The sequence below is a fragment of the Erinaceus europaeus genome, chromosome 16 (genome assembly GCF_950295315.1).
Source record: "Erinaceus europaeus chromosome 16, mEriEur2.1, whole genome shotgun sequence".
NCBI lineage: Eukaryota > Metazoa > Chordata > Mammalia > Eulipotyphla > Erinaceidae > Erinaceus > Erinaceus europaeus.
The window spans coordinates 417197-440372 of record NC_080177.1 but is presented as its reverse complement, the minus strand read 5'-3'; the positions used below and the strand labels follow the sequence as shown (position 1 = coordinate 440372).

The 23176-nt window shown below is 67.5% G+C and overlaps 1 protein-coding gene across 1 annotated transcript; it reads right to left on the bottom strand.

Moving 5' to 3' along the window:
* Positions 1 to 5058: 5058 nt before the first annotated feature.
* On the bottom strand, positions 5059 to 19529 carry SEMA7A (semaphorin 7A (John Milton Hagen blood group)). The gene is made up of 14 exons (XM_060174233.1): positions 19349 to 19529; positions 12759 to 12910; positions 12313 to 12354; positions 12001 to 12093; positions 11845 to 11929; positions 11631 to 11741; positions 11277 to 11416; positions 10633 to 10817; positions 9562 to 9670; positions 9171 to 9369; positions 8837 to 8964; positions 8603 to 8757; positions 8408 to 8475; positions 5059 to 6635 (listed from the first exon to the last, which is right to left on the bottom strand). The coding sequence occupies exons 1-14, from the start codon at positions 19470 to 19472 to the stop codon at positions 6286 to 6288; spliced, it is 1941 nt and encodes a 646-aa protein (XP_060030216.1). The 5' UTR covers positions 19473 to 19529; the 3' UTR covers positions 5059 to 6285.
* Between the last annotated feature and the right edge of the window lie 3647 nt (positions 19530 to 23176).

Sequence of the window (23176 nt, the reverse complement as noted above, 5' to 3'; positions counted from 1 at the left end):
CACTGGGTCACTGCCCCTCACAAGCTGGATGCAGGTCTGCAGGAGGTGTGAGCTGGATGCAGGTCTGCAGGGCTCCCCTGGGGGATGTGAGCTGGACGCAGGTCTGCAGGCCTCCCCTGGGGGATGTGAGCTGGACACAGGTCTGCAGGCCTCCCCTGGGAGGTGTGAGCTGGACACAGGTCTGCAGGCCTCCCCTGGGAGGTGTGAGCTGGACGCAGGTCTGCAGGACTCCCCTGGGGGATGTGAGCTGGACGCAGGTCTGCAGGGCTCCCCTGGGGGATGTGAGCTGGATGCAGGTCTGCAGGCCTCCCCTGGGGGATGTGAGCTGGACGCAGGTCTGCAGGCCTCCCCTGGGGGATGTGAGCTGGACGCAGGTCTGCAGGGCTCCCCTGGGAGGTGTGAGCTGGATGCAGGTCTGCAGGACTCCCCTGGGAGGTGTGAGCTGGACGCAGGTCTGCAGGACTCCCCTGGGGGATGTGAGCTGGACACTGGTCTGCAGGCCTCCCCTGGGGGATGTGAGCTGGACGCAGGTCTGCAGGGCTCCCCTGGGGGATGTGAGCTGGACACAGGTCTGCAGGACTCCCCTGGGGGATGTGAGCTGGACGCTGGTCTGCAGGACTCCCCTGGGGGATGTGAGCTGGACGCAGGTCTGCAGGCCTCCCGTGGGGGTGTGAGCTGGACGCAGGTCTGCAGGGCTCCCCTGGGAGGTGTGAGCTGGACGCAGGTCTGCAGGCTCCCCTGGGAGGTGTGAGCTGGACGCAGGTCTGCAGGGCTCCCCTGGGGGATGTGAGCTGGACGCAGGTCTGCAGGGCTCCCCTGGGGGATGTGAGCTGGACGCAGGTCTGCAGGTCTCCCGTGGGGGTGTGAGCTGGACGCAGGTCTGCAGGGCTCCCCTGGGAGGTGTGAGCTGGACGCAGGTCTGCAGGCTCCCCTGGGAGTGTGAGCTGGACGCAGGTCTGCAGGGCTCCCCTGGGGGATGTGAGCTGGATGCAGGTCTGCAGGCCTCCCCTGGGGGATGTGAGCTGGACGCAGGTCTGCAGGGCTCCCCTGGGGGATGTGAGCTGGACGCTGGTCTGCAGGCCTCCCCTGGGGGATGTGAGCTGGATGCAGGTCTGCAGGGCTCCCCTGGGGGATGTGAGCTGGATGCAGGTCTGCAGGGCTCCCCTGGGGGTGTGAGCTGGATGCAGGTCTGCAGGGCTCCCCTGGGGGATGTGAGCTGGACGCAGGTCTGCAGGGCTCCTGTGGGGGTGTGAGCTGGACGCAGGTCTGCAGGCCTCCCCTGGGGGATGTGAGCTGGACGCAGGTCTGCAGGCCTCCTGTGGGGGTGTGAGCTGGACACAGGTCTGCAGGCCTCCCCTGGGGGATGTGAGCTAGACGCAGGTCTGCAGGGCTCCCTTGGGGGGTGTGAGCTGGATGCAGATCTGCAGCGCTCCCCCGGGGGATGTGAGCTGGACGCAGGTCTGCAGGGCTCCCCTGGGGGATGTGAGCTGGACGCTGGTCTGCAGGCCTCCCGTGGGGGTGTGAGCTGGACGCAGGTCTGCAGGGCTCCCCTGGGAGGTGTGAGCTGGACGCAGGTCTGCAGGCTCCCCTGGGAGGTGTGAGCTGGACGCAGGTCTGCAGGCCTCCCCTGGGAGTGTGAGCTGGACGCAGGTCTGCAGGGCTCCCCTGGGGGATGTGAGCTGGATGCAGGTCTGCAGGCCTCCCCTGGGGGATGTGAGCTAGACACAGGTCTGCAGGGCTCCCTTGGGGGATGTGAGCTGGACGCAGGTCTGCAGGCCTCCCCTGGGGGATGTGAGCTGGACGCAGGTCTGCAGGCCTCCCCTGGGGGATGTGAGCTGGACGCAGGTCTGCAGGCCTCCCCTGGGAGTGTGAGCTGGATGCAGGTCTGCAGGCCTCCCCTGGGGGATGTGAGCTGGACGCTGGTCTGCAGGGCTCCCCTGGGGGGTGTGAGCTGGATGCAGATCTGCAGGCCTCCCCTGGGGGGTGTGAGCTGGACGCAGGTCTGCAGGCCTCCCCTGGGGGTGTGAGCTGGACGCAGGTCTGCAGGGCTCCCCTGGGGGGTGTGAGCTGGATGCAGGTCTGCAGGGCTCCCTTGGGGGGTGTGAGCTGGATGCAGGTCTGCAGGGCTCCCCTGGGAGGTCAGGGGGCAGGTGAGCTGGGCAGCCCTGTCCCCACAGCCCCTGGCAGAGGATTTGCACACTATTTGCTCAGAAGGAAGTGAAAGTCCTCAGAGCACGCTGGGTACACAGAGACCCCGCCTCCCCACTCCTGCAATCTGAGGTGAAGCTGACCCCAGGTTAGGTGGGGGCAGCACTGCTCCAGCAGCTTGGAGAGCAAATGAACCCAGTCCATCTATCCATTCATCCATCCTTCCTTCTATCCATCCATCCATCCATCCATCCATCCACCCACCATCAATCCATCCATCACCAATCAATCAGCCATCCACTAATTAATGTATCCACCAGTAGTCAGTCCATCTACCAGTCAGCCTGTCTGTTGCGTGGTGCTGGTGGCTCCAAGGACGAGACCTCACCATCTATCCCTCACATGGTCACTCACACCTGCTACCTACCATTCCAGGCACCTTCCTGACCAACAGTGATAGCCGTGCACAGAAGCACAAGATGGCAACCGGGAGGGGGCTCAGTGAGAAAGAGGAAGAGAGGAGAGAGGGGAGAGAGAGAGAGAGCGGAGAGACAGGGGAGAGAGGGAGAGAGGAGAGAGAGGGGAGAGAGAGGAGAGATAGGAGAGAGAGGGGAGAGAGAGGAGAGATAGGAGAGAGAGGGGAGAGAGGAGAGGGAGAGAGATGGGGGAGAGGGAGAGAGTAGAGACAGGGGAAGAGAGGAGGAGAGAGAGGAGAGAAAGAGAGAAAAAGGAGAGAGGAGAGGGGGAGGGAGGGGGGAGAGGGGGACTCCTGAGCTGTAAAAACTTTTCCTTTTGGGTGGAGGGTAGACAGCATAATGGTTCTGCAAAGAACTTCTCACATCTGAGGCTGCAAAGTCCCAGGTTCAATCTACACCACCACAAGCAAGAGCTGAACAGGGGTCTGGTAACAAAAACCAAAAATCAAAACAAAACAAAACAAAAAAACACCACTTTTCTTTTTGTGGTTTAGTATCTTCAGCTTGGCTGACACTTTTCTGAGAAGATGCTGCTGAGGCTGTCATATGTGAGTGTGTGTGTGTGTGTGTGTGTGTGTGTGTGTGTGTGTGTGTGTGCCTGAGTCCATCTGTCTGTCTGTCTGTATTCTGACCCTCTTTGATCAGAGACCCGTCCAGCACTCACGGCCCCTGGGAGCTGGGGTAAGGGGCTGTGCTCTGACACATCCAGGCCAACGGGACAGGGCTGCCCTGCAGGGCCCCGCAACCTCCAGCCCCCTCGGGCCAGCAACCCCCCAGGCTGGCCTCGGCCCAGGTGTGGGAGGCCACAGGCCACTGTCTGCAGACTCCTGAGCTGACCTCAGTTTGCCACCCGTCACTGGCTCCCAGCTAGTGTGACCCTGGGAATGTGTGTCTGGTTGTTTTTCCCAAGGCCTCTTCCTCTGGGGTGACCCACAGGGCACACAATGTTTCTGCACCCAGCCTGGGCTTTCAGCCATTACAGCCCCCAGACCGCAGGCTGTCACCACCCCCAGACCACTGGCCAGCCTGCAGGCTGCTGTACCCCCACTGGGCTCCCAGACAGCGGGGGCATCAAGCTGGGCCTGGGGTGAGGGCACAGCTGCCCAGGAGTGTGACCTGGGGTGGCAGGGCCAGCCTGAGACAGTTGGCCCTCAGCCCTGTCTCCATGATCACCTACCCTCCAAGCCTACAGGGCTACTGAGCCACACAGGGACCCCTCCTGCTACCCCCCACCTCACCACCCCCTCTTGTCACACACGCCCCTTCTGCCTGCTCAGCTCAGCTCTGCTCTGGGTGTGGGGGTGCCAGGGAGGACCAGAGGCCCAGCCTGGGGGTCCCCACGGTCGAGGGGGCTCTACAGGGAACGGGAGCAGTGGGCTCTGGGGGTGCCAGGTGGGAGCCACAGAGTACCTGGGAAGTGGGGATGTCACTCAGAACTCAAGGTGACCTAGAAACACAGGGACTGTTTTCAGGGCAAGAAGAGGGATGGTGGTGGCACTATGCCTCAGGCCAGTCCTGGGACCTGCCACCCACACCGGCTGGACTTCAGTCGCCTGTCAGCAGGGCCCCAGCTGCCCCATGCTCATTTGCATGTGGTTTGCATGACCCCACCCCCTCCACAGGGATGCTGGTCCTGCCTGGTGGCTTCTGCAGACGCCATGCTGACCCCCACCCCCGGCACAGCAGGGCCCCATAGGCAGGGTGCAAGGCCAGGCTCACCCAGCCCTCCAGGAGGGGCTTCCTGCTTCTCCTCAGGGGCAGGTTAGGACCCCTTCCTGTCAACCCAACAGAGGACACTGGAAGTCTGGAGCTAGGGGGCTGGGGGAACGGGGGGGGGGGGGGGGAGGGCAGAGCTGGGGGTGCTGAGAGGCCCAGAGCCAGGGGGCTGGGGGGGAGTTGTGGGGGCTGGAGCCTGGAATTGGGAGGTGTTGGGGACCCTGGTTGTGAGCTGGGGTGCTGGAGAGCCTCGAGTGGGGGCTGGGGTTCTGAGTCTGTGATGCTGAGAGCTCTCGGAGCCAGGGCAGAGGGCTCAGTGGGCAGGTGCAGGACTCGCAGTCCGTCCCTAACCGCTGGCCTGAGACCCAACCTGCCACCCCTGGGGGGGCGGGGGGCTGTCCTGGAAGCAACTTTATCAGCCTTAAAAGAGAGTGAGGGCTAGGAGACAGCTCAGTGGGGGCGCTGCCTCCCGGGGGTACGGGGCCTCAGTGGGGCGCTGCCTCCCGGGGGCACGGGGCCTCAGTGGGGCGCTGCCTCCCGGGGGTACGGGGCCTCAGTGGGGCGCTGCCTCCCGGGGGCACGGGGCCTCAGTGGGGGTGCCTCGGGCAGCACCAGGCAGCAGGGACCCCTCAGAAACCGGAGAAGGAGCAGAGTGGTCCGTCGACAGCATGAGAGGCCCTGGAGTCCCCAGAGCCGGGAAGACGCGGGAGCAGGCGGGTATATAAATAGCTGTTTATTGTCTATGTTACATCAGTAAAGTGCATTGAGAACAGCTGGAGGCCAGGTGGCCGCCCAGGACAGGGCTCGAAGCTGGGGCAGCACCCAGTTCACAGTTCGGCCTAAGTCACTCGGGTCCTGAGCTGAAGGTGGGAGGTCTGGAGCTTGGAAGCACAGCCCCTGGGGAAGGGGGCCGCGGGGAGGGGGAACTCCCCCGCTCCACGCCCCCCTACGCCATGGGCAGAGTCCTGGGGCCTCCCCCCCGTGGACCCGCTCCTCCAAAGTGAACGAACGTGGTGACCTAGGCTGTTTCTCCCTCTTGCCCGCGCCCCTCGCAGCCCCCAGCCCGCCCGGGGCTGGACCACTGCCCCTCTCCGGGCTCCCGGGCAGAGCCAGTACATGCCAGCCTCCTCACACCGGCACCCGGGAGCCCCTGCCCGCCCGCCCCCCACCCCCCAGCACGCGGTTTTGGTCTGTTCATACAGATGCTGTCGGAAGTAGCTAGACATGAAATAAGCATACATAAAAATAGAGCTTCCTGTGAGGAAAGCAAACATCCTTCTACACATGCAAGACTGGCCGCAGGGCTGGCTGGGGCAACCCAAGGACAGCAGGCCCCCAAGGGGAGGCAGGTGGGGGCTCAGGCTAGTCCCAGCCCCCCCCCAAGAGGAAGCAGGCCAGTGGCTCAGGCAGCTGGTTCTAGGCCCCCCAAGAGGAGGCAGTGGGTCCCAGCTCCCCCAAAGGGAGGCAGGCTAGGGGCTCAGACCAGCTGGTCCCAGACCCCACCAAGAGGAGGCAGTGGGTCCAGCCTCCCCCACCTCAAGAGGAGGCAGGCCGGGGTCTCAGGCAGCTGGTCCCAGCACCACACACAGCCCCAAACAGCGGCAGGTAGAGGGTTCGGGCCAGTGGGTCCTAGACCCCCTCCCAGAGAGGCTGGGGGCTCAGACCAGCTGGCCCCAGGCTCCCCACGAGGAGGTCGGGTCAGGGCCTTTGGGTCCCAGCCCCCCAAAAAGAGGCAGCGGGGCTCAAGACAGTGGGGTCTCAGCCCCCCAAGAGCAGGAAGGTGGGGACTCAGGCAGCGGGTCTCAGCCCCCAGCCCGGCATCCAGCTTGGCTCAGGGTGGGGAGCCTGCACCTTAATGGGGGTATCTGGAGCCTCAGGCCCCAGCTCAGCTAGCAAGTCCTGCGGCGGGAGGCCCAGGGGGCCGAGGGCCGGGGCCGGTGCGGGGCTAGTTGAGCAGCAGCAGCAGCAGCAGGGTGGGCAGCCAGGCAGGGCAGGGCCGCCCCCCGCAGGCCCCCCGCAGGTGCTGGGCCGAGCCCCCCTCCGGCAGCAGCTCCCAGTGCTGGGCCTCCCGCAGGTGGACTCCCTCGCGGGCCTCGCAGCGGTAGTGGCCATACTGCCGCGCCGTGAGGTTCTCGATGAACAGCACGCAGCTGGCACTGGGGTGGTCGGGCCCGCAGCTCTGCTCCACGTTGTCCCCGTGGCGCCAGGAGTAGGTGGCGTGGCGTGAGTCCATGGGGCAGCTCAGGTAATAGCGTGAGCTCTGTGCCAGGGACACCTTCTGCAGGGGTGCCTTCTCTGTGTGGGGGGGTGCAGCTGTGAGTCCAAGCCCCACATTCCCCACAGGCCCCCCGTACCTGGCTCAGGACTGGGGTGCATCCCAGGACCTGCGTCAGCTTGGGGCAACCCCCCAGCACCTGGCTCAGGATTGCTGTGTCCCCAGTACCTGGCTGAGGTTAGAGCGACCCCCCCAGTACCCGGCTCAGATTAGAGCAACCCCCCCCCCGTACCCGGCTCAGATTACAGTGACCCCCGTACCCGGCTCAGATTGGAGCGACCCCCCTGTACCCGGCTCAGATTACAGTGATCCCCCAGTACCCGGCTCAGATTACAGTGACCCCCCAGTACCCGGCTCAGATTAGAGCGACCCCCCAGTACCCGGCTCAGATTAGAGCGACCCCCCAGTACACGGCTCAGATTACAGTGACCCCCCCAGTACGCGGCTCAGATTACAGTGACCCCCCAGTACCCGCCTCAGGTTAGAGCGACCCCCCTGTACCCGGCTCAGATTACAGTGATCCCCCCAGTACCCGGCTCAGGTTAGAGCGACCCCCCAGTACCCGGCTCAGATTACAGTGACCCCCCAGTACCTGGCTCAGATTACAGTGACCCCCCCAGTACCCGGCTCAGATTGGAGCGACCCCCCCCCCCGTACCCAGCTCAGATTAGAGCGACCACCCCAGTACCCGGCTCAGATTACAGTGACCCCCCAGTACCCGGCTCAGATTACAGTAACCCCCCCAGTACCTGGCTCAGATTACAGTGACCCCCCAGTACCCGGCTCAGATTACAGTGACCCCCCAGTACCCGGCTCAGATTAGAGCGACCACCCCCAGTACCAGGCTCAGATTAGAGCGACCCCCCCCAGTACCCGGCTCAGATTAGAGCGACCCCCCAGTACCCGGCTCAGATTACAGTAACCCCCCAGTACCCAGCTCAGATTACAGTGACCCCCCAGTACCTGGCTCAGATTACAGTGACCCCCCCAGTACGCGGCTCAGATTACAGTGACCCCCCAGTACCCGGCTCAGGTTAGAGCGACCCCCCTGTACCCGGCTCAGATTACAGTGATCCCCCCAGTACCCGGCTCAGGTTAGAGCGACCCCCCAGTACCCGGCTCAGATTACAGTGACCCCCCCAGTACCCGGCTCAGATTAGAGCGACCACCCCCAGTACCCGGCTCAGATTAGCGCGACCCCCCCCCCGTACCCAGCTCAGATTAGAGTGACCCCCCCAGTACCCAGCTCAGATTACAGTGACCCCCCAGTACCCGGCTCAGATTACAGTGACCCCCCCCAGTACCCGGCTCAGATTACAGTGACCCCCCAGTACCCGGCTCAGATTACAGTGACCCCCCAGTACCCGGCTCAGATTACAGTGACCCCCCAGTACGCGGCTCAGATTAGCGACCCCCCCAGTACCCGGCTCAGATTAGAGCGACCCCCCCAGTACCCGGCTCAGATTACAGTGACCCCCCAGTACCCGGCTCAGATTAGAGCGACCACCCCCAGTACCCGGCTCAGATTAGAGCGACCCCCCAGTACCCGGCTCAGATTACAGTAACCCCCCCAGTACCCAGCTCAGATTACAGTGACCCCCCAGTACCTGGCTCAGATTACAGTGACCCCCCAGTACCTGGCTCAGATTACAGTGACCCCCCAGTACCCGGCTCAGATTAGAGCGACCACCCCCAGTACCCGGCTCAGATTACAGTGAGCCCCCCCTACCTGGCTCAGATTACAGTGACCCCCCCCAGTACCCAGCTCAGGTTAGCTCGACCCCCCCAGTACCTGGCTTGGGGTTGGGGCAGTCTTGGTGGGGCTCCTCGGGGTCCATGGACTGCAGCACGGCCTCAGGGCTGGAAATGGCACAGGGTCAGCATGGCCCAGACCCCTGCCAGGCCCTTCCTCCCAGCCACACCCCTCCTCCCTGTCTCCCTGCCCTGATCTAGGGAATCCCCAAGCCACCCCACATGCCCCCCTCACCTGGGGGCTCTGTGGATGGAGGTGCAGCGGCCCTGCGCCCAGCCGCAGTAGGGGTCCCGGGCCATGAGGCAGCCGTGGCAGCCGCCCCCATAGGCCTCACACAGGTCCAGGGGCAGCTGGCTCACCTCCCACTGGGAGCTCAGGTACAGCTTCCGCTGCGGGGACAGTGGTCAGCCCGGGGCCTACCAGGAGGCCCCACAGGGCAGGGGTGGGGTGGGCAGGAGCTATGCTCACCCGCTTGGCATCCAGGTTCATGGTCTGGATGGGGGCCGGCCGGCGGAAGGGCTGGATCTCGGCCACATTGAAGATGGAGCTGTGGTTGTGGCCCACGGCCTCCACCACCTTGTGCACGGTGCCTCTGTCTGCACGGGGTCAGGAGGGGTCAGGGGGCTGTGTGGTGGGGGCCAGGGGGGGCCAAGGGGAGCGTCTGGGGGTGGGGGCCATGGAGGCGGGGCCAGGGGAGAGTCCCGGAGTGGGCGGGGCGTGGGGGCTAGTCTGCAGCAGGTTCACTCCCTGCGGGGCTCCGTGGCCTGGTCCCCTCAGCTGGCCAGCCGCCCTGTGGCCTCACCTGTGCTCAGGTACAGCACGTGGAAGGTGTGGCCGTAGCTGGCCTGCGTGCGGTGCACGGCCACCTTCTGGTAGTGGTACTTGGAGTGGAGCAGCGGCACCTTCAGTGGCCCCACGGGCTCAACCCTCTGCGCCACCTCAGGGTGGCTGTCGGCCACCTGGAAGGTCTCCGTGGGGATCGGCTGCCGGTTGGGGAGGCACTGGGCGGAGAAGGGGGCGTCAAGGCACAGGGAGGGGGCGTGAAGGCGAGGGCCGGCGAGCTAGGGCAGGGTGCGAGCTGGTGCTGGCCAGGGCAGGCAGTGCCCACCTTGCCTGGTCGTGCATCAAGGTGAAGGCTGAGGGCAGGGCTGAGGGCTGAGGCCGAGGGGCTGAGGGCCAAGGGTGCCACCCACCTGGCCAGGCCGTGGGGTGGGCAGTCCCGAGCTGTAGCCCCTGAGTGAGGACGTGCGGAAGACCCTGTCGATGTCCCCAAGTGAGTACACGCAGACCGCAGAGTAGTTCCTGTGGACCGAGACCGAGCCAGTCAGGGTGGGGACAGTCACCCACCACCTGCCTGTCATTGTGGGACAGATGGACAGCCCGACATCAGGCACATATGACAGACAGGCAGACAGCCAGGCACAGACAGCCAGATAGACAGGGTGCAGCCAGGCATTGCAGACAGCTGAATGGATGGGCTGGTGGATGTGAGGTGCTGCTCCGCAGGGGTGAGGCCGAGCCCACCCTGAGCCCAGGTGCAGGAAGAGACTCTCATCAGAGACGAGTCTCTGTGTCTCTGAGGCCAAAGCACTTCCAGCCAGGGGCAGCAGAGCACCGCCCACCACCCGTGCACCCCCAAACTACAACCACGCTGTACATATCCCAGCGGAGACCAGCTGGGGCCACACGTGGGGGCTCCTGCAGCTTGTGTGCAGTGTAACGGCTGTGGATCAGGTGGGGCACCTGCGGCTTGTGTGCAGTGTAACGGCTGTGGATCAGGTGGGGCTCCTGCAGCTTGTGTGCAGTGTAACGGCTGTGGAACAGGTGGGGCACCTGCGGCTTGTGTGCAGTGTAACGGCTGTGGATCAGGTGGGGCTCCTGCAGCTTGTGTGCAGTGTAACGGCTGTGGATCAGGTGGGGGCTCCTGCAGCTTGTGTGCAGTGTGAGTAAAGGCTGTGGATCAGGTGGGGCTCCTGCAGCTTGTGTGCAGTGTAACGGCTGTGGATCAGGTGGGGCTCCTGCAGCTTGTGTGCAGTGTAACGGCTGTGGATCAGGTGGGGGCTTCTGCGGCTTGTGTGCAGTGTGAGTAATGGCTGTGGATCAAGTGGGGGCTCCTGCAGCTTGTGTGCAGTGTAACGGCTGTGGTTCAGGTGGGGGGCCGGCGTCATCACGCCCCACGCCCCAGACCCCAAGGCCCGGCCACCCACACCAGGCCTGCACGTGCCTGCCCCCCAGGTCCATGGCACGCATGCCCCCCAGCTCACCAGGGGTTGGAGAAGACCCCGTAGACACGCGTGTCTGACCAGTGGCCACTGGGCGCGGGCAGCAGGAAAACGTCCTGCAGGCGGTTGAAGTTCTTCTTGGAGGTGGCGTCACTGCAGACCAGCAGAGCCTTGAGGAAGGTGTTCCACTTGGACACGGACAGCGAGCTCTCCCCGCCCTGGTCCCCCTGCATGGCCACAGCACACGCTCAGCCAGAGCTGGGGACGGGACAGGGTTGGGGGACAGGACTAGGGACAGGGACAGAGCTGGGGACGGGACTAGGGACAGGGCTGGGGACAGGGACAGAGCTGGGGACAGGACTAGGGACAGGGCTGGGGACAGGGACAGAGCGGAGGTCGGTGAGGGCTGGGATAGGAAAGGCGTGGCAATGGGGACAGGGACTGAGCTGGGGTCAGGAATGGGGCTGGGGAATGGGGTCAGGTCTGAAGGAACAAGGATACGGGGTCTAGGCCGGGGCTTGGGATGGGGCTGGGGACCTGGCTGAGGACAGGGCCGGGAACAGGACTGAGGCTGAGCACGGGGCTGGGGTCGGACTAGGCGGCCAGGGTCCAGACCAGGCTGAACCGACCCGCCCTCCCCACACACCTCAGGCCCCCACACCCAGTGCCCGCCGGCCCGTGCCCACCCTGCACAGCTGCGCCACGCGGGACACATTGAGGGGGGCCTCGGGGCTCTTGTCGGGATTGTCCTCTCGGAAGAAGTAGTAAATCCTGTCCTCGAAGGCCTGTTCCCGGTGCACCACGGTGGCCCTGATGAACTGGGGGTCTGAGGGGGAGGGGCCGTGTGGGCGCGAGCCGACCCCCCCCTTGGAGGCGCAGGCCTGGCAAGTGTCCCCTTGTCCCCAGGGGCCGTGACGTCAGGCAGGGACGGGAGGGCCCAGGGGTGACGTCACCGCAGGGCCCTGGGGATGACGTCACTGCCTCGGGAGCCGCTGGGCCCAGGGCGCCCACCCTGGGGACTGAGCACCAGGGACACTCACTCTGCATCACTGTGTCACTGGTGTACAGCTCGCCGTCGCCCCGGATGCGGCGGAAGCGCGGGATTTTGCCATTGTACTCCTGCTTGCGGATGGTGGAGTAGACCTCGTCGCCTGCGGCAGGGGCGGGGGTCGTGAGGTGGGACCCAGACCAGGCCCCCCCCCCCCCGCCCCAGCCCCGACCCCCAGGCCGTCCAGCCCCCGCGACCGCCCCTACCATCAAACAGCACCAGCGCGTTCTCCTCGGGGCTGAAGGGCGCGTAGCCTCTGTGCTCGCCCAGGGCCTGCACCGAGCCGTTCTCCTGAGGGACAGCGGGTCAGCACCCCGAGCTCCGGCCCTGAGGCCGCCCCCATGCCCCCCACGGCCACTCACCAGGCTCCAGCAGCTGGGGCGCCGCGCGTTGGTACCACAGGCCAGCAGGCCCTGCCCGCGGGGCTCCAGGAGGGTGATGTGGTTCTCGCAGTCCTGGGGGGGACCCTCAGTCCAGGCCACCCCTCCCCTCCCCATCCAGGCCCCTCCCCTCTCCCTTCCAGGCCCCCTCCCCCATTCAGACCCCTTCCCCATCCAGACCCCTCCCCTCCCCATCCAGGCCCCCTCCCCCACCCAGGCCCCCTCCCCCTCCTCAGTCCAGGAGGTTGATCCCCCCCACAGTGGAGGTGAACCCTCAGTCCCCCCCACACTCACCCGCTTGTCTGCACAGGCTCCCCGAGAGGCTCCAATGGCCACCTGCAGGCAGGAAAGGGCGAGTGTTCAGGGAGCCTTCAGCGGCCTGCGCCCAATACCAGCACCCTGACCCGAACCTCCCACCTGTCCCAGCACCTCCACCCAGCACCCAGCACCCCCACCCAGCACCCCTCACCCAGCACCCCCACCCAGCACCCCCCACCCAGCACCCCCGCCCAGCACCCCCCCAGCCCCCCAACACCTCCGCCCAGAACCCCCCCAGCACCCCCACCCAGCACCCCCCACCCAGCACCCCCGCCCAGCACCCCCCACCCAGCACCCCCGCCCAGCACCCCCCCAGCACCCCCGCCCAGCACCCCCCCAGCACCCCCGCCCAGCACCCCCCGCCCAGCACCCCCGCCCAGCACCCCTCACCCATCCCCCCCACCCAGCACCCTCAGCCTCACCGTTTGCATGGAGGCATTCCTGCCCTCGGGGAAGCTGAAGTGGTAAACTCGCCCACGGCCGCCCACCCACACAGACGTGCTGCCCGGCTCGTGGAACAGCACCGTGTGGGGCTCGGCCACCCCGAAGTCCAGCTGGTCCTGCCCTGTGCGGCCTGTGGTGGGGAGTGCAGGCTGAGGTCTGGGGGCCTGGACCCCCGACTCAGGGCCCTGACAGGGCAGCAGCCATGTTACTACGGCAGGCATGGAGATGGGGACCGGCTCAGCACCTCACACCTCCTCCAGGAAGCCTCCCCAGCCTGGCCCTGAGGCTGCTGAGGAGGCAGAGCCGGGAAGCTGGAGCTGCTGCATGCTCAGCGCCGGGGGGGGGGGGGGGGGGGGGGGCACTGCAGCCCTGAGCTCAGGACTGAGCAGGCCAACTCTGCCCCAGAAGGAAGCTGTCTGGAGCCTCAGCCTCCAGGGAGAGGGGATGTCTCAGGTGACAGATCACAGGGCAGGATGCCTGCACTGAACTGGCTTCTGCAGGCGGAGCTGCACCCCAATACTGTCCTCTCAACACTGTCCTCTGCTGCAGGCTGCCAGCAGGCACTGCTCCCCTCCCTCCTCAGGTTGGGCGGGCCAGGCCAGTGAGGGGGGACAGGCCAGGTGACGGGGGACAGGTCAGGTGATGGGGCACAGGCCAGGTGACGGGGGATAGATACACCAGGTGATGGGGGGACAGGTCAGGTGATGGGAGACAGGCCAGGTGATGGGGGACAGGCCAGGAGACAGGGGACAGACTGGGCGATGGGGGTCAGGGGCCAGGCCAGGTGGCAGGAGGACAGGTGACGGGGGACAGGGCAGAGTGTGGCTAACAGGTGCATCAGAGGAGGTGAGGCCCAGTACTGGGGAGCCTTCCCCTGACCTCTGGGGGTCTCAGTCCATGGACCGGACCACTCTGTGGACACGCAGCCCCCAGCCCCACAAGGTGGAGCACCCAGGCTGACGCCAGTGTCCCAGCCTCCAGTCAGGTACGAGGCCACCAGCAGAGCCCCAGCCCAGAGGGGCCACTAAGTGCTGACCACAGGGCCGAGTCCCCCAGGCCCTCCCCAGCATGCCCCCGGCCCTACTGCCCGCTCTGTGCCTGGTGACAGGCTGGCCGGCCCCCTTCCCACCCATGCTCACACCCGAGCTCAAAGAGCCTGATTGTGAGGCAGTGAGAGTGGTAGCTTTGTTCAGCCGCAGCAGGAGGGGGCACCGAGCCTGGCCATGCGCCCCCACCCCCACAAGCAACAGGGCTGACACCTCAAAGACCAGCGCTGGCCCCCCTTCCATGGACCTCAGGGCACTGTCCCCCCCACACCACGCGGGCCAGGCAGCCTCCCGCAGCCCCCCTCCGACCACCAGGCTAAAAGGATCTGTCTGGCACCCCCCCCCCCCCGACGCATTAGCGGCTGAGTTAAGTGGCTGAGCTCCCAGAATAGCTGGGCAGGTGGGGGGAGGCTCAGGGAGGCGGGTGCCAGCCCATCACACCGGACCCCACCCGGACCCCAGGCCTGGCCAGAGAGCTGGGAGGATGCAGGGCTTGGAAAGGACTCAGCTTCTCCTGCGTCACCAGCCAGGGTCAAAGACACAGAGCCCTGCCCATGTCACACCCTGTGCCTGTCCCCAGCCCCTGAGTGTCCCCCCCAGCCCTTGAGTGTCCCGTGCAGAGGGCCAGGGCAGCCCCATGGAGGGGCACGGGGGGCAATGAGGTTGCTGTAAACAGCCTGACCCACTGACCCCGCTGGGTGGGATGGAATGCAGCAGGGAGCCACAGGGCTGGACCTGCAACATTGCAGGAGCTGGGGAGGAGGGAGGTGGGAAGGAGGGAGGTGGGAGGAAGGAGGAGGGAGGTGGGGAGGACAGGGAGGTGGGAGGAAGGAGGAGGGAGGTGGGGAGGACAGGGAGGAGGGAGGTGGGGAGGAGGGAGGTGGGAGGAAGGAGGAGGGAGGTGGGGAGGACAGGGAGGAGGGAGGTGGGGAGGAGGGAGGTGGGAAGGAGGGAGGTGGGAGGAAGGAGGAGGGAGGTGGGGAGGACAGGGAGGAGGGAGGTGGGGAGGAGGGAGGTGGGAGGAAGGAGGAGGGAGGTGGGGAGGACAGGGAGGAGGGAGGTGGGGAGGAGGGAGGTGGGAGGAGGGAGGTGGGGAGGAAGGAGGAGGGAGGTGGGGAGGACAGGGAGGAGGGGCTCAGGGAGGAGGGAGCACGGGGACTCAGGTCACAGCACCCCGCTGGGGCACAGGGTGCGCACGGCGAGAGCCCAGCGTGCCTGCCGGGATAGGGAGTCCACGTGTGCTCACGTCAAGGCTGAGGGGCTCGAGGCCACAGCTGGACGCGCCCAGGGCCTGGGGCCTGGCCAGCAGCGGTCTCGGCACCCATGTGTGCGCCCTGGAAACAAGGCCTTTCCGGCCCCTCAGTCCCGAGCCCTGGGGCACTGCCTGGGGAGCAGTGGGCAGAGGAGGCCTGGCCCCAGGCGCAGGGCGAGGGCGGGCAGGGCCACCCAGTGAGGGCTGGAGGGAGACACAGGTGCGGGGGGGGGGGGGGGGGAGCATGGAGGTGACATCCCCTCTCCCCGTACCCACAGAGCCAGCAGGGCTGGGCTAAGCAGGATGGAGGGGTGAGTAGACTCTGACTCTCAGTCTAGCCCAGCTCTTTCTCCTCTTCCAGGAAGTCTTCCCTGTTTGTACCTGGTGTCACCAACTGTCACTGTCCCTTGCTGGCTATCCCCACAGGCCCGTCTTGACCCAGGTGCTTCCCCCCCACCCCTATGGCTTGACCTGGTTCCCAGGAGCCCACACACTCCCTGGGGCTAAGCCAGCCTCCACCACCACCCCCCCAGCAGGCGCAGCCTCTGCGTAGCTGGGCCCAAGGTGCTGGCACACAGCTCTGCATCAATCTAATGCAGTCAGGCGGCTGATCCCAGATTAGCTCGAGCCAACACCCTGGGGACGGCCAGAGGAGTGGCCAGGGGCCTGGGGGACAGGGAGCAGGGGCCAGCGGGGCACATGGAGGAGGGGGCCAGAGACGGGCAGCTGCCTTCTCCAGTCGACCCCAGACGTGAGCACTAGCAGCCCACTGGCTGGCCGCGGCCATCTCCGCCTGACCGTCCCACTGGCTGACCTCAGACTGGAATGGTGGGCAGGCAGGGGCCGGGGGGCCAGGGTCAGGATGCCCGCCAGGTGGACACTCAGAGGGGGGCAGGGCCACCCTGGGGTGGAGGCTCCCAGAACAGCAAGGAACTGGGAGAGGCTGGCCCAGCAGCGAGGGACACGGCCTGACCTACTGTCCACTTGGGGGCAGCCCCAAAAGGAGCGAAGGGCCTGGCCTGGGCTGCCCCCCGTGGCTCCCTCAAACACTTCTCACCTGTTCCCTGGGCACCCAGTGCCCACTCTGTCAGGGTGCTGTGACTGAGCCACCCTCTCAGGTGGCTCTGGAAAGGGCCCAGCTCACATATGGCTGCCCCTACTGGGCCGCAAGCTCCTGTCCCCTCCCCGGTCCCCACTGAGACTGCCCACCGCCTCAGCTCGCCACCTCTTCCAGGAAGTCCTCCCTGATGGGGCAGACACCAAATGCTCCGTAGCCCCAGCCTGCCGGGTCACAGGCCCCACTCCCCACTCCCACACCACTTGGCTGCCCCCCATCCCTGACAGCAGGCCAGACGGCCAGCCCCCCACCCCCAGGACTTCTGCCGGCCAGGACTCTGCTGCCTACAGCACGCAGCCACTCCCTCCAGCCTCAGACTCAGTGCAAGCAGAGCAGAAGCCAGCAGCCCGGGCTCGCCAGGCCTTCCCCACTCCGGAATGTCACCCCTCACCCGCGGGCACATGGGGAACAGGCGAGAGGGCGAGAGCCCAGTGGCCCAGAGGAAGTCCCCACTGGTCACCTTGGGCAGAGCCACCTGCCACCCCGCCCACGGTGACGTCAGGCAGCTTCCCCTCAGCAGAGGAAAGCCCCCGGGAGCCCCAGGGGATGGACGCAGGCCCAGGGGGCAGATTTCCACTGGAAATGGTGATGCGCGGGGCGGGCGGGGAGCCCCAGCTGTGAGCTCAGCTTGCACCCAGGCCCCAGGGCCCAGCTCAGTCACATCCTGGCTCTAATTGGCGGGCAGGTGAGCTGGGTGGCTCCCCATGACCCCGGGGTCAGGCCCCTGTGGCTCTGAGGTGACAGGGCTGCCCAGCTGGCCAGGGGTGGGGGAGAGGGTCCGACAGGTCGGGGTGCCACCCTCCAGCTGGAGTGGCCTCCACCTGCCCGGTGAGTGTGGGGGACACAGCCTGGACCTGGTCACCCCCTCACCAGTGGACATGGGCCCGGCCACCCAGGGCCCCACATGAAGCGGGAGGGGTTGGTGAGGCTGGGAGACCCTTCATCCAGGCGCAGTGGGGAGCTGTCCTCAGAGACTGGGGTGGGGGGCTTGAGAGACTCAGCAGCTGGGGGGGGGAAGAACTGGCCGGGTGGGGTCAGAGCTGCCGCTTGGGAACAGAAGGACTGGTGTCCTGGGGGCAGAGAGGATGGGTATGGGGACCATGGGGTAGGGGGTGGGGGTCCTGGGGCTTTAGGGGTGGGGCTGAGGGACTGGGGGGGTCCTGTGGCCTGAGGGAGGCTGAGGCCTGGGGGGGTCGTGGGACCTGGGGGGGAGGCTGGGCCCTGGAGGGACAGGGGTCTGTGGGGCTGTAGCCTGGGGCGGGGGTGTCCTGAGTTCTGGGGGGGGCTGGGGCCTGGGGGAGTCTGTGGCGGGGGGGGGGGGGGGTCCTGAATTCTGTGGTGGGAGCTGGGGGAGTCCTGGGAAGCTGTAGCCTGGGAGGGGGTCCTGAGTTCTGTGGGGGGGTCTGTGGCCTGGGGGGGGTCCTGAGTTCTGTGGGGGGGTCTGTGGCCTGGGGGGGTCCTGAGTTCTGTGGGGGGGTCTGTGGCCTGGGGGGGTCCTGAGTTCTGTGGGGGGGTCTGTGGCCTGGGGGGGTCCTGAGTTCTGTGGGGGGGTCTGTGGCCTGGGGGGGGTCCTGAGTTCTGTGGGGGGGGTCTGTGGCCTGGGGGGGGTCCTGAGTTCTGTGGGGGGGTCTGTGGCCTGGGGGGGTCCTGAGTTCTGTGGGGGGTCTGTGGCCTGGGGGGGTCCTGAGTTCTGTGGGGGGGGTCTGTGGCCTGGGGGGTCCTGAGTTCTGTGGGGGGTCTGTGGCCTGGGGGGGTCCTGAGTTCTGTGGGGGGTCTGTGGCCTGGGGGGGTCCTGAGTTCTGTGGGGGGGTCTGTGGCCTGGGGGGGGTCCTGAGTTCTGTGGGGGGGGTCTGTGGCCTGGGGGGGTCCTGAGTTCTGTGGGGGGGGTCTGTGGCCTGGGGGGTCCTGAGTTCTGTGGGGGGGTCTGTGGCCTGGGGGGGTCCTGAGTTCTGTGGGGGGGTCTGTGGCCTGGGGGGGTCCTGAGTTCTGTGGGGGGGTCTGTGGCCTGGGGGGGTCCTGAGTTCTGTGGGGGGGGGTCTGTGGCCTGGGGGGGTCCTGAGTTCTGTGGGGGGGGGTCTGTGGCCTGGGGGGGTCCTGAGTTCTGTGGGGGGGGTCTGTGGCCTGGGGGGTCCTGAGTTCTGTGGGGGGGGTCTGTGGCCTGGGGGGGTCCTGAGTTCTGTGGGGGGGGGTCTGTGGCCTGGGGGGGTCCTGAGTTCTGTGGGGGGGGTCTGTGGCCTGGGGGGGTCCTGAGTTCTGTGGGGGGGGTCTGTGGCCTGGGGGGTCCTGAGTTCTGTGGGGGGGTCTGTGGCCTGGGGGGGTCCTGAGTTCCGTGGGGGGGGGGCTGGGGGAGTCCTGGGAAGCTGTGGCCCGGGAGGATCCTGAGTCCTGTGCGGGGCAAGGTCCTGGCTGAACGCAGCCCCTTTGGGGAGATCCCAGCGCACGTCCAGAGCCCTCCCGGGGGAGGCAGCGGGCTGTGGGCGGCTCGCCGGCACCACCGGCTTGGGGGCTCCCCAGCAGGGTCGCGCGCCCCGCCCGCCGCAGCGCAGTGACCTTGGGCGAGTCGGCCGGGCTGCAGCGCTGGCCCAGGCGGGCCGGTCGCCCCAGTGCGCAGCGGGGACGGGGCGGGGGCGGGGGCGGGGCGCGGGGTCCCCTCGGCCCCGGGGTCTCCAGCCCGCGCCCCGGTGGGGCTCCCGGCGGCCCCGCCCCCACGAGCCCCCGCGCCGCGGACCCCGGGCCCCCGCCCGCCCGCCCGCCCGCCGCACTGTCCCCCCGGAGCGCGGCGACCCGCGCCACGTGCAGCGACCCCGCAGCCTCCCCCGTCTCTTGGCGCCCGCCGCCCGGGGAGGACCCCAGGGCCGCGGGAGGCTGCGGTCTTTGTTCCCGCAGTCCCTGCGCCGCGCCGGCAGCAGAGGTTCCACCCCCCTCCCCGGCTACAGGAGGGGGAGGAGCCGGGGACCCCACGAGAGACCCGACCGAGGGGGCCGCCCCCGCCCCGCGCCCGGACTGGAAGCGACTCAGCCGCCGCCGGCGCCCCCCGCCCCCGGCGCGCCCCGGCACCAGGCCGGCGCCCGCGCAGCACCGCCCGCAGCCCGCGCACAGCCCGCCCGCGCCCCGCGCCCCGCGGACACGCACCCCGCCGCGCCCCGCACCCACCTCTCCAGGCGGCCGACACGCGCGGCGCGCCCCGTGGGTGCCCCTGCACCGCCCCGAGCAGCAGCAGCAGCAGCGGCGGCGAGAGCGCCGGCCGGACCGGGCGGGGGCCGCGGGGCCGCGACATCCCAGGGCTGCGACAAGAGCGCGACCGCGACCGCGAGCGCACGGGCACCGGGACGCACTGAGCAGCCCGGCCGGGGAGGGGCCTCGATCTCGGGCCCGCCCCGCCCCGCCCCGCCCCCAGCCGCTGCGCCCCGTTCCCACGTGGGGCACCCACCACCTCTCCCGGGCGCCGCACCCCCAGCGTCCACGCCCCCCAGCTGTCCCCCCCACGTGGAGCGCCCATCCTTCCTCCCCTAGCCTCTCCCGGCGCCCTGCCAGTCCGGAGGTGCCTCCTGTGGCTCCTACCCCTCCCTCTCACTTTCGGGTGCCCCCCCCCCCGACCCTCACCAGTCCCCCGCCGCCCCTCACCACCCTGGGGTACCCAGAGACCTCCCCAAGTCCCCTACCCCTGGGAATCCCCACTCAAGCCCACTCTCAGGAGTCTCCACGCCCCCCCCACACACACACACAGGATCCCACCCAGGGGAGAGCCAGTCGGGGACCTGGACGCAAAGGCAGGGCTGGGCCTCTCCCTGGGGTGCTAGGGAAGGGGAGGGGGTGCAGGGGGCGGCCCTGACAACTGCTGGGGGAAGCTGGCACCCCCTCCCAGCCTTCTGGGCCGCCTCCCCAGCCAGCTGGTGTGCGCTCAGAACCCAGGCTCATTTCCATGCGGTGGGGGTGGTGCCCAGGGCCCCCCAGGAGGGGGAGCACCCCGGGGTGGGGCTGCACACACACATCCTCCCCTCAGGACCATGCAGGACAGGGGACAGCACTGAGGGCTCCACATTCTGCCCAGAGCTGAACCCACACCTCCCCCAACCCCCGTCTGGCCCCTGCCTGGTCCTGCTCCTCCAGCCCCCTGCCCAGTCCCCCACCCCTGCCTGGCCCCCGGGGCGGTAGACTGGGTGGGGGGAGCAGGGGAGCAAGTTTTCCCTCTGAGCCTGGGGTGACCGCAGGTGGGTCCCCAGGTGGTGATGGGCCAGGGCCAGGAGACAGCAGACGGAGACCGGGGCTCCCCAGCACCCCCAGAGCCAGCCCCGGGATGGGGGCCAGGCCAGATGGCAGCCCCGGATGTGGGGAGCTCCGGGGGGCTGGGCTGGCCTGTGGGCCTGGGCCTGTCCTCTGCAGTGCCCATCCACCACCTCCGCGGTGGGGGCGGTGCATGAGGTCACCCGCGAGGAGCACCCTCACCCCAGGGCCCACCTGTGGGAGGAGGCCAGGGCACCTAGGGTCCCGGGCGGCTGTGGACAGCAGGCGGGACGGAGTGGAAGTGCAGAGTGCTCCAGCCTTCAAGGACAGGGTGCAGGAGGGCATGGGGCTGGGGACTGGGGACACAGGAGTACCAGCAGGGCAGGGGTTGGGGGGGGGGAGGAGTCCAGGAGGGAAGAGGGACAAGGGAGCAGGGGCCCAGGGGCTGAGCTCCACAGCCTCTGGCCGCCCACCCTGCGTCCTGCTGGAGCTAGCCACAGCATCCCCTTCCCCACCCTCCCAGCCAGGGGTCAGGGGCCAGCCCGCCTCATCCCTGCTGTCCAGGCTCAGACACCCCCCCCTCCCAGGGAGCCAGCCTCATGGCTGCCCTCACTCCTAGCCCTGAGGACACCCCCCACCCTCTCCCTGTCCAGGCCACAAGCCCATCCTGTGTCTTCATCCCTCCTGTCCCTCCGTCCCTGTGTCTGTTCCCTCTGGTCAGGAGGCTAACTCTGAGGGGGTCCCCTCAGCTCACCCCATTCTGGGGGCCTGAGCTCTTGGCCAGAGCGCCACCTGGCGGCCGAGTCAGCGCCCAGCAGAGGCCAGGCTGTGGGGACCCTGCCTGCCCGAGATGGAGCAGCACTCTCCCAAGCCGGGACCCCTGCCCCCCACAGCTCACCTTGACTCAGAGACCCTGAACCAGGAGCCCCGACTCCCGAGATGAAGGGCCCCAGCCCTTCGCAACCACCTTTCCAACGCAGCCCTGCTTCATGCCTGTGACACGTGCCTGTCCCCTGCAGCATGTGTGACATACCTGGCCTCTATTTCTATTATCTTTATTGGATAAAGACAACCAGAAATCAAGAGGGGAGGGGGTGGTGGAGAGGGAGACACACAGAGACACCTGCAGCCCTGCTTCCCCCCTGCAGATGGGGACCAGGGGCTCAGATCTGGGTCCTTACACATTGTTAACACACACTCAACCGGTGCACCCGCACCTGGCCCCCACACACGGCCTGTGCCACACCTCCAGCCCTCTGCATGGCCTCTGATGCACGACCCCCCAGGTCCAGCATGTCCTCCAGGCCACAGGTGTCCGCCTGGAGCGGCCTGGTGTGCAGTCCTGACAGAGGCCATGCCAGCAGCCCGGGTCCCTGGGTATGACATCTCAGCCACTCAGCATACGGCCCTCTCTTCAGGACTGGCCCTCTGGCCAGAGCACACCTGGAGGGGCCCCCAGAGTCTACACACCATGGGGCAGTGATGGGGCAGCCTGCGGGGCAGGGTGCCCTGCTGTCACCTAGAACACTCCCCAGCCTGGCACTGAGAGCTGGCCTCTGGGATGTGCCAGCCAAAGGCAAGGCCTGGGAGCAGGCAGCCTGGAACCTGCTGGAAGCCCCGGGTCTGGCCAAGTGCTTGTGCCCGTGATGCCCCGTCGTGGTGGAGTGGGCGGCTGACCCCGGGAGCCCGGCACAGCCCTGAGGGCCAGCTGGGGCACGTTGGCACTCAGGGGCCCAGCTGAGCCCCCGTCCCCGGCTGTTCCCTGAGCCCAGGGCCCCGGCTTGGTCTGTGGCCCAGGCCAGATGGGCGAGGAGCGGCCGCCTGCCAGCCCCGCCGGAGAGTTATATCAGGAGAGGATCCGCACAGAACGGGCAGATTTACATTGCTATTTCGGGGTCTCTTCTTCCCCTCAGCTTCCTAGAAACGCCTCGTCACCTCTGCTGAACCCGAGCTCACCCTGGCTCCCCGGGCCCTGCCGAGGCCGGCACCCTGCGCCGGCTGGCTCACTCCCCAAGGCCAGTCCCCCCCCCAGCCCACCTCGTGTGTACCACTCATCCACCGTCCCCTCAAGAGGACAGCCCCCTCACCTCACCCACCGCCCCCCACAGCACAACCTTGGGCTGTAGGCCATTGGCTCTGAGACCCCCTGGCCTGCCCCTCCCACCCACCCTTGGGACACCTGATCCAGCGACCCCAGGGATGGGGGGCACCTCCTTGCTGGCCTCAGCCCGCAGGCCTCCTCCAAGTGGGCCTGTTCTGAGCCACGGCTGCTGAGCTGGTCTGGGGGTGGTGGTGGCGGCAGCAGGGAGTGGGGGCCAGCCCAGGGACAGGACCCACTTTTTCTTCAGTAGAGGGCGGGCCAGGTGCCAGTGCCCGCAGGATGGAGACCGGCTCTAGACAGCCGTGTTCTGGGCACTCTGTGGGCACTCTAAGGCTGCCAGTCCCTTCCAGCAGACCCAGGATGGAGGACGGAGAGCAGAGCCTGCTGCTCAGCACAGAGCACAGCAGACCGAGGATGGTGCCCCAAGGAGTGCCCAGGTGCCCAGCAGGCAGATGGCGTGGCCAAGGCAGCTGCAGGCACACACGCCCCAGGCACACCCAGGCTGAGGTGGGCAGACATGAGCTCTGCAAGGAGGTGTGGGGGCATCTGAGGCTGGGAGACAGAGCAAAGCGGAGACAGGCGAGAGCCACTGTCCTTGGAAGGAGTGACCCTACTGGCAGGAGCACCCGCCAAAGGTGGGGAGCAGCAGGGGACCC

Bases quoted from the DNA above. Each gene is read 5' to 3' on its own strand.
- SEMA7A (XM_060174233.1), bottom strand. From the start codon at position 19,472: ATGTCGCGGCCCCGCGGCCCCCGCCCGGTCCGGCCGGCGCTCTCGCCG. The intron at 11,930-12,000 runs GTGAGTGGCCGT...GCTGTCCCTCAG, and splicing joins GCCCCAGCTGCTGGAGCCTG to GAGAACGGCTCGGTGCAGGC. The intron at 10,818-11,276 runs GTGGGCACGGGC...GTGGCCATGCAG, and splicing joins GCGTGGCGCAGCTGTGCAGG to GGGGACCAGGGCGGGGAGAG.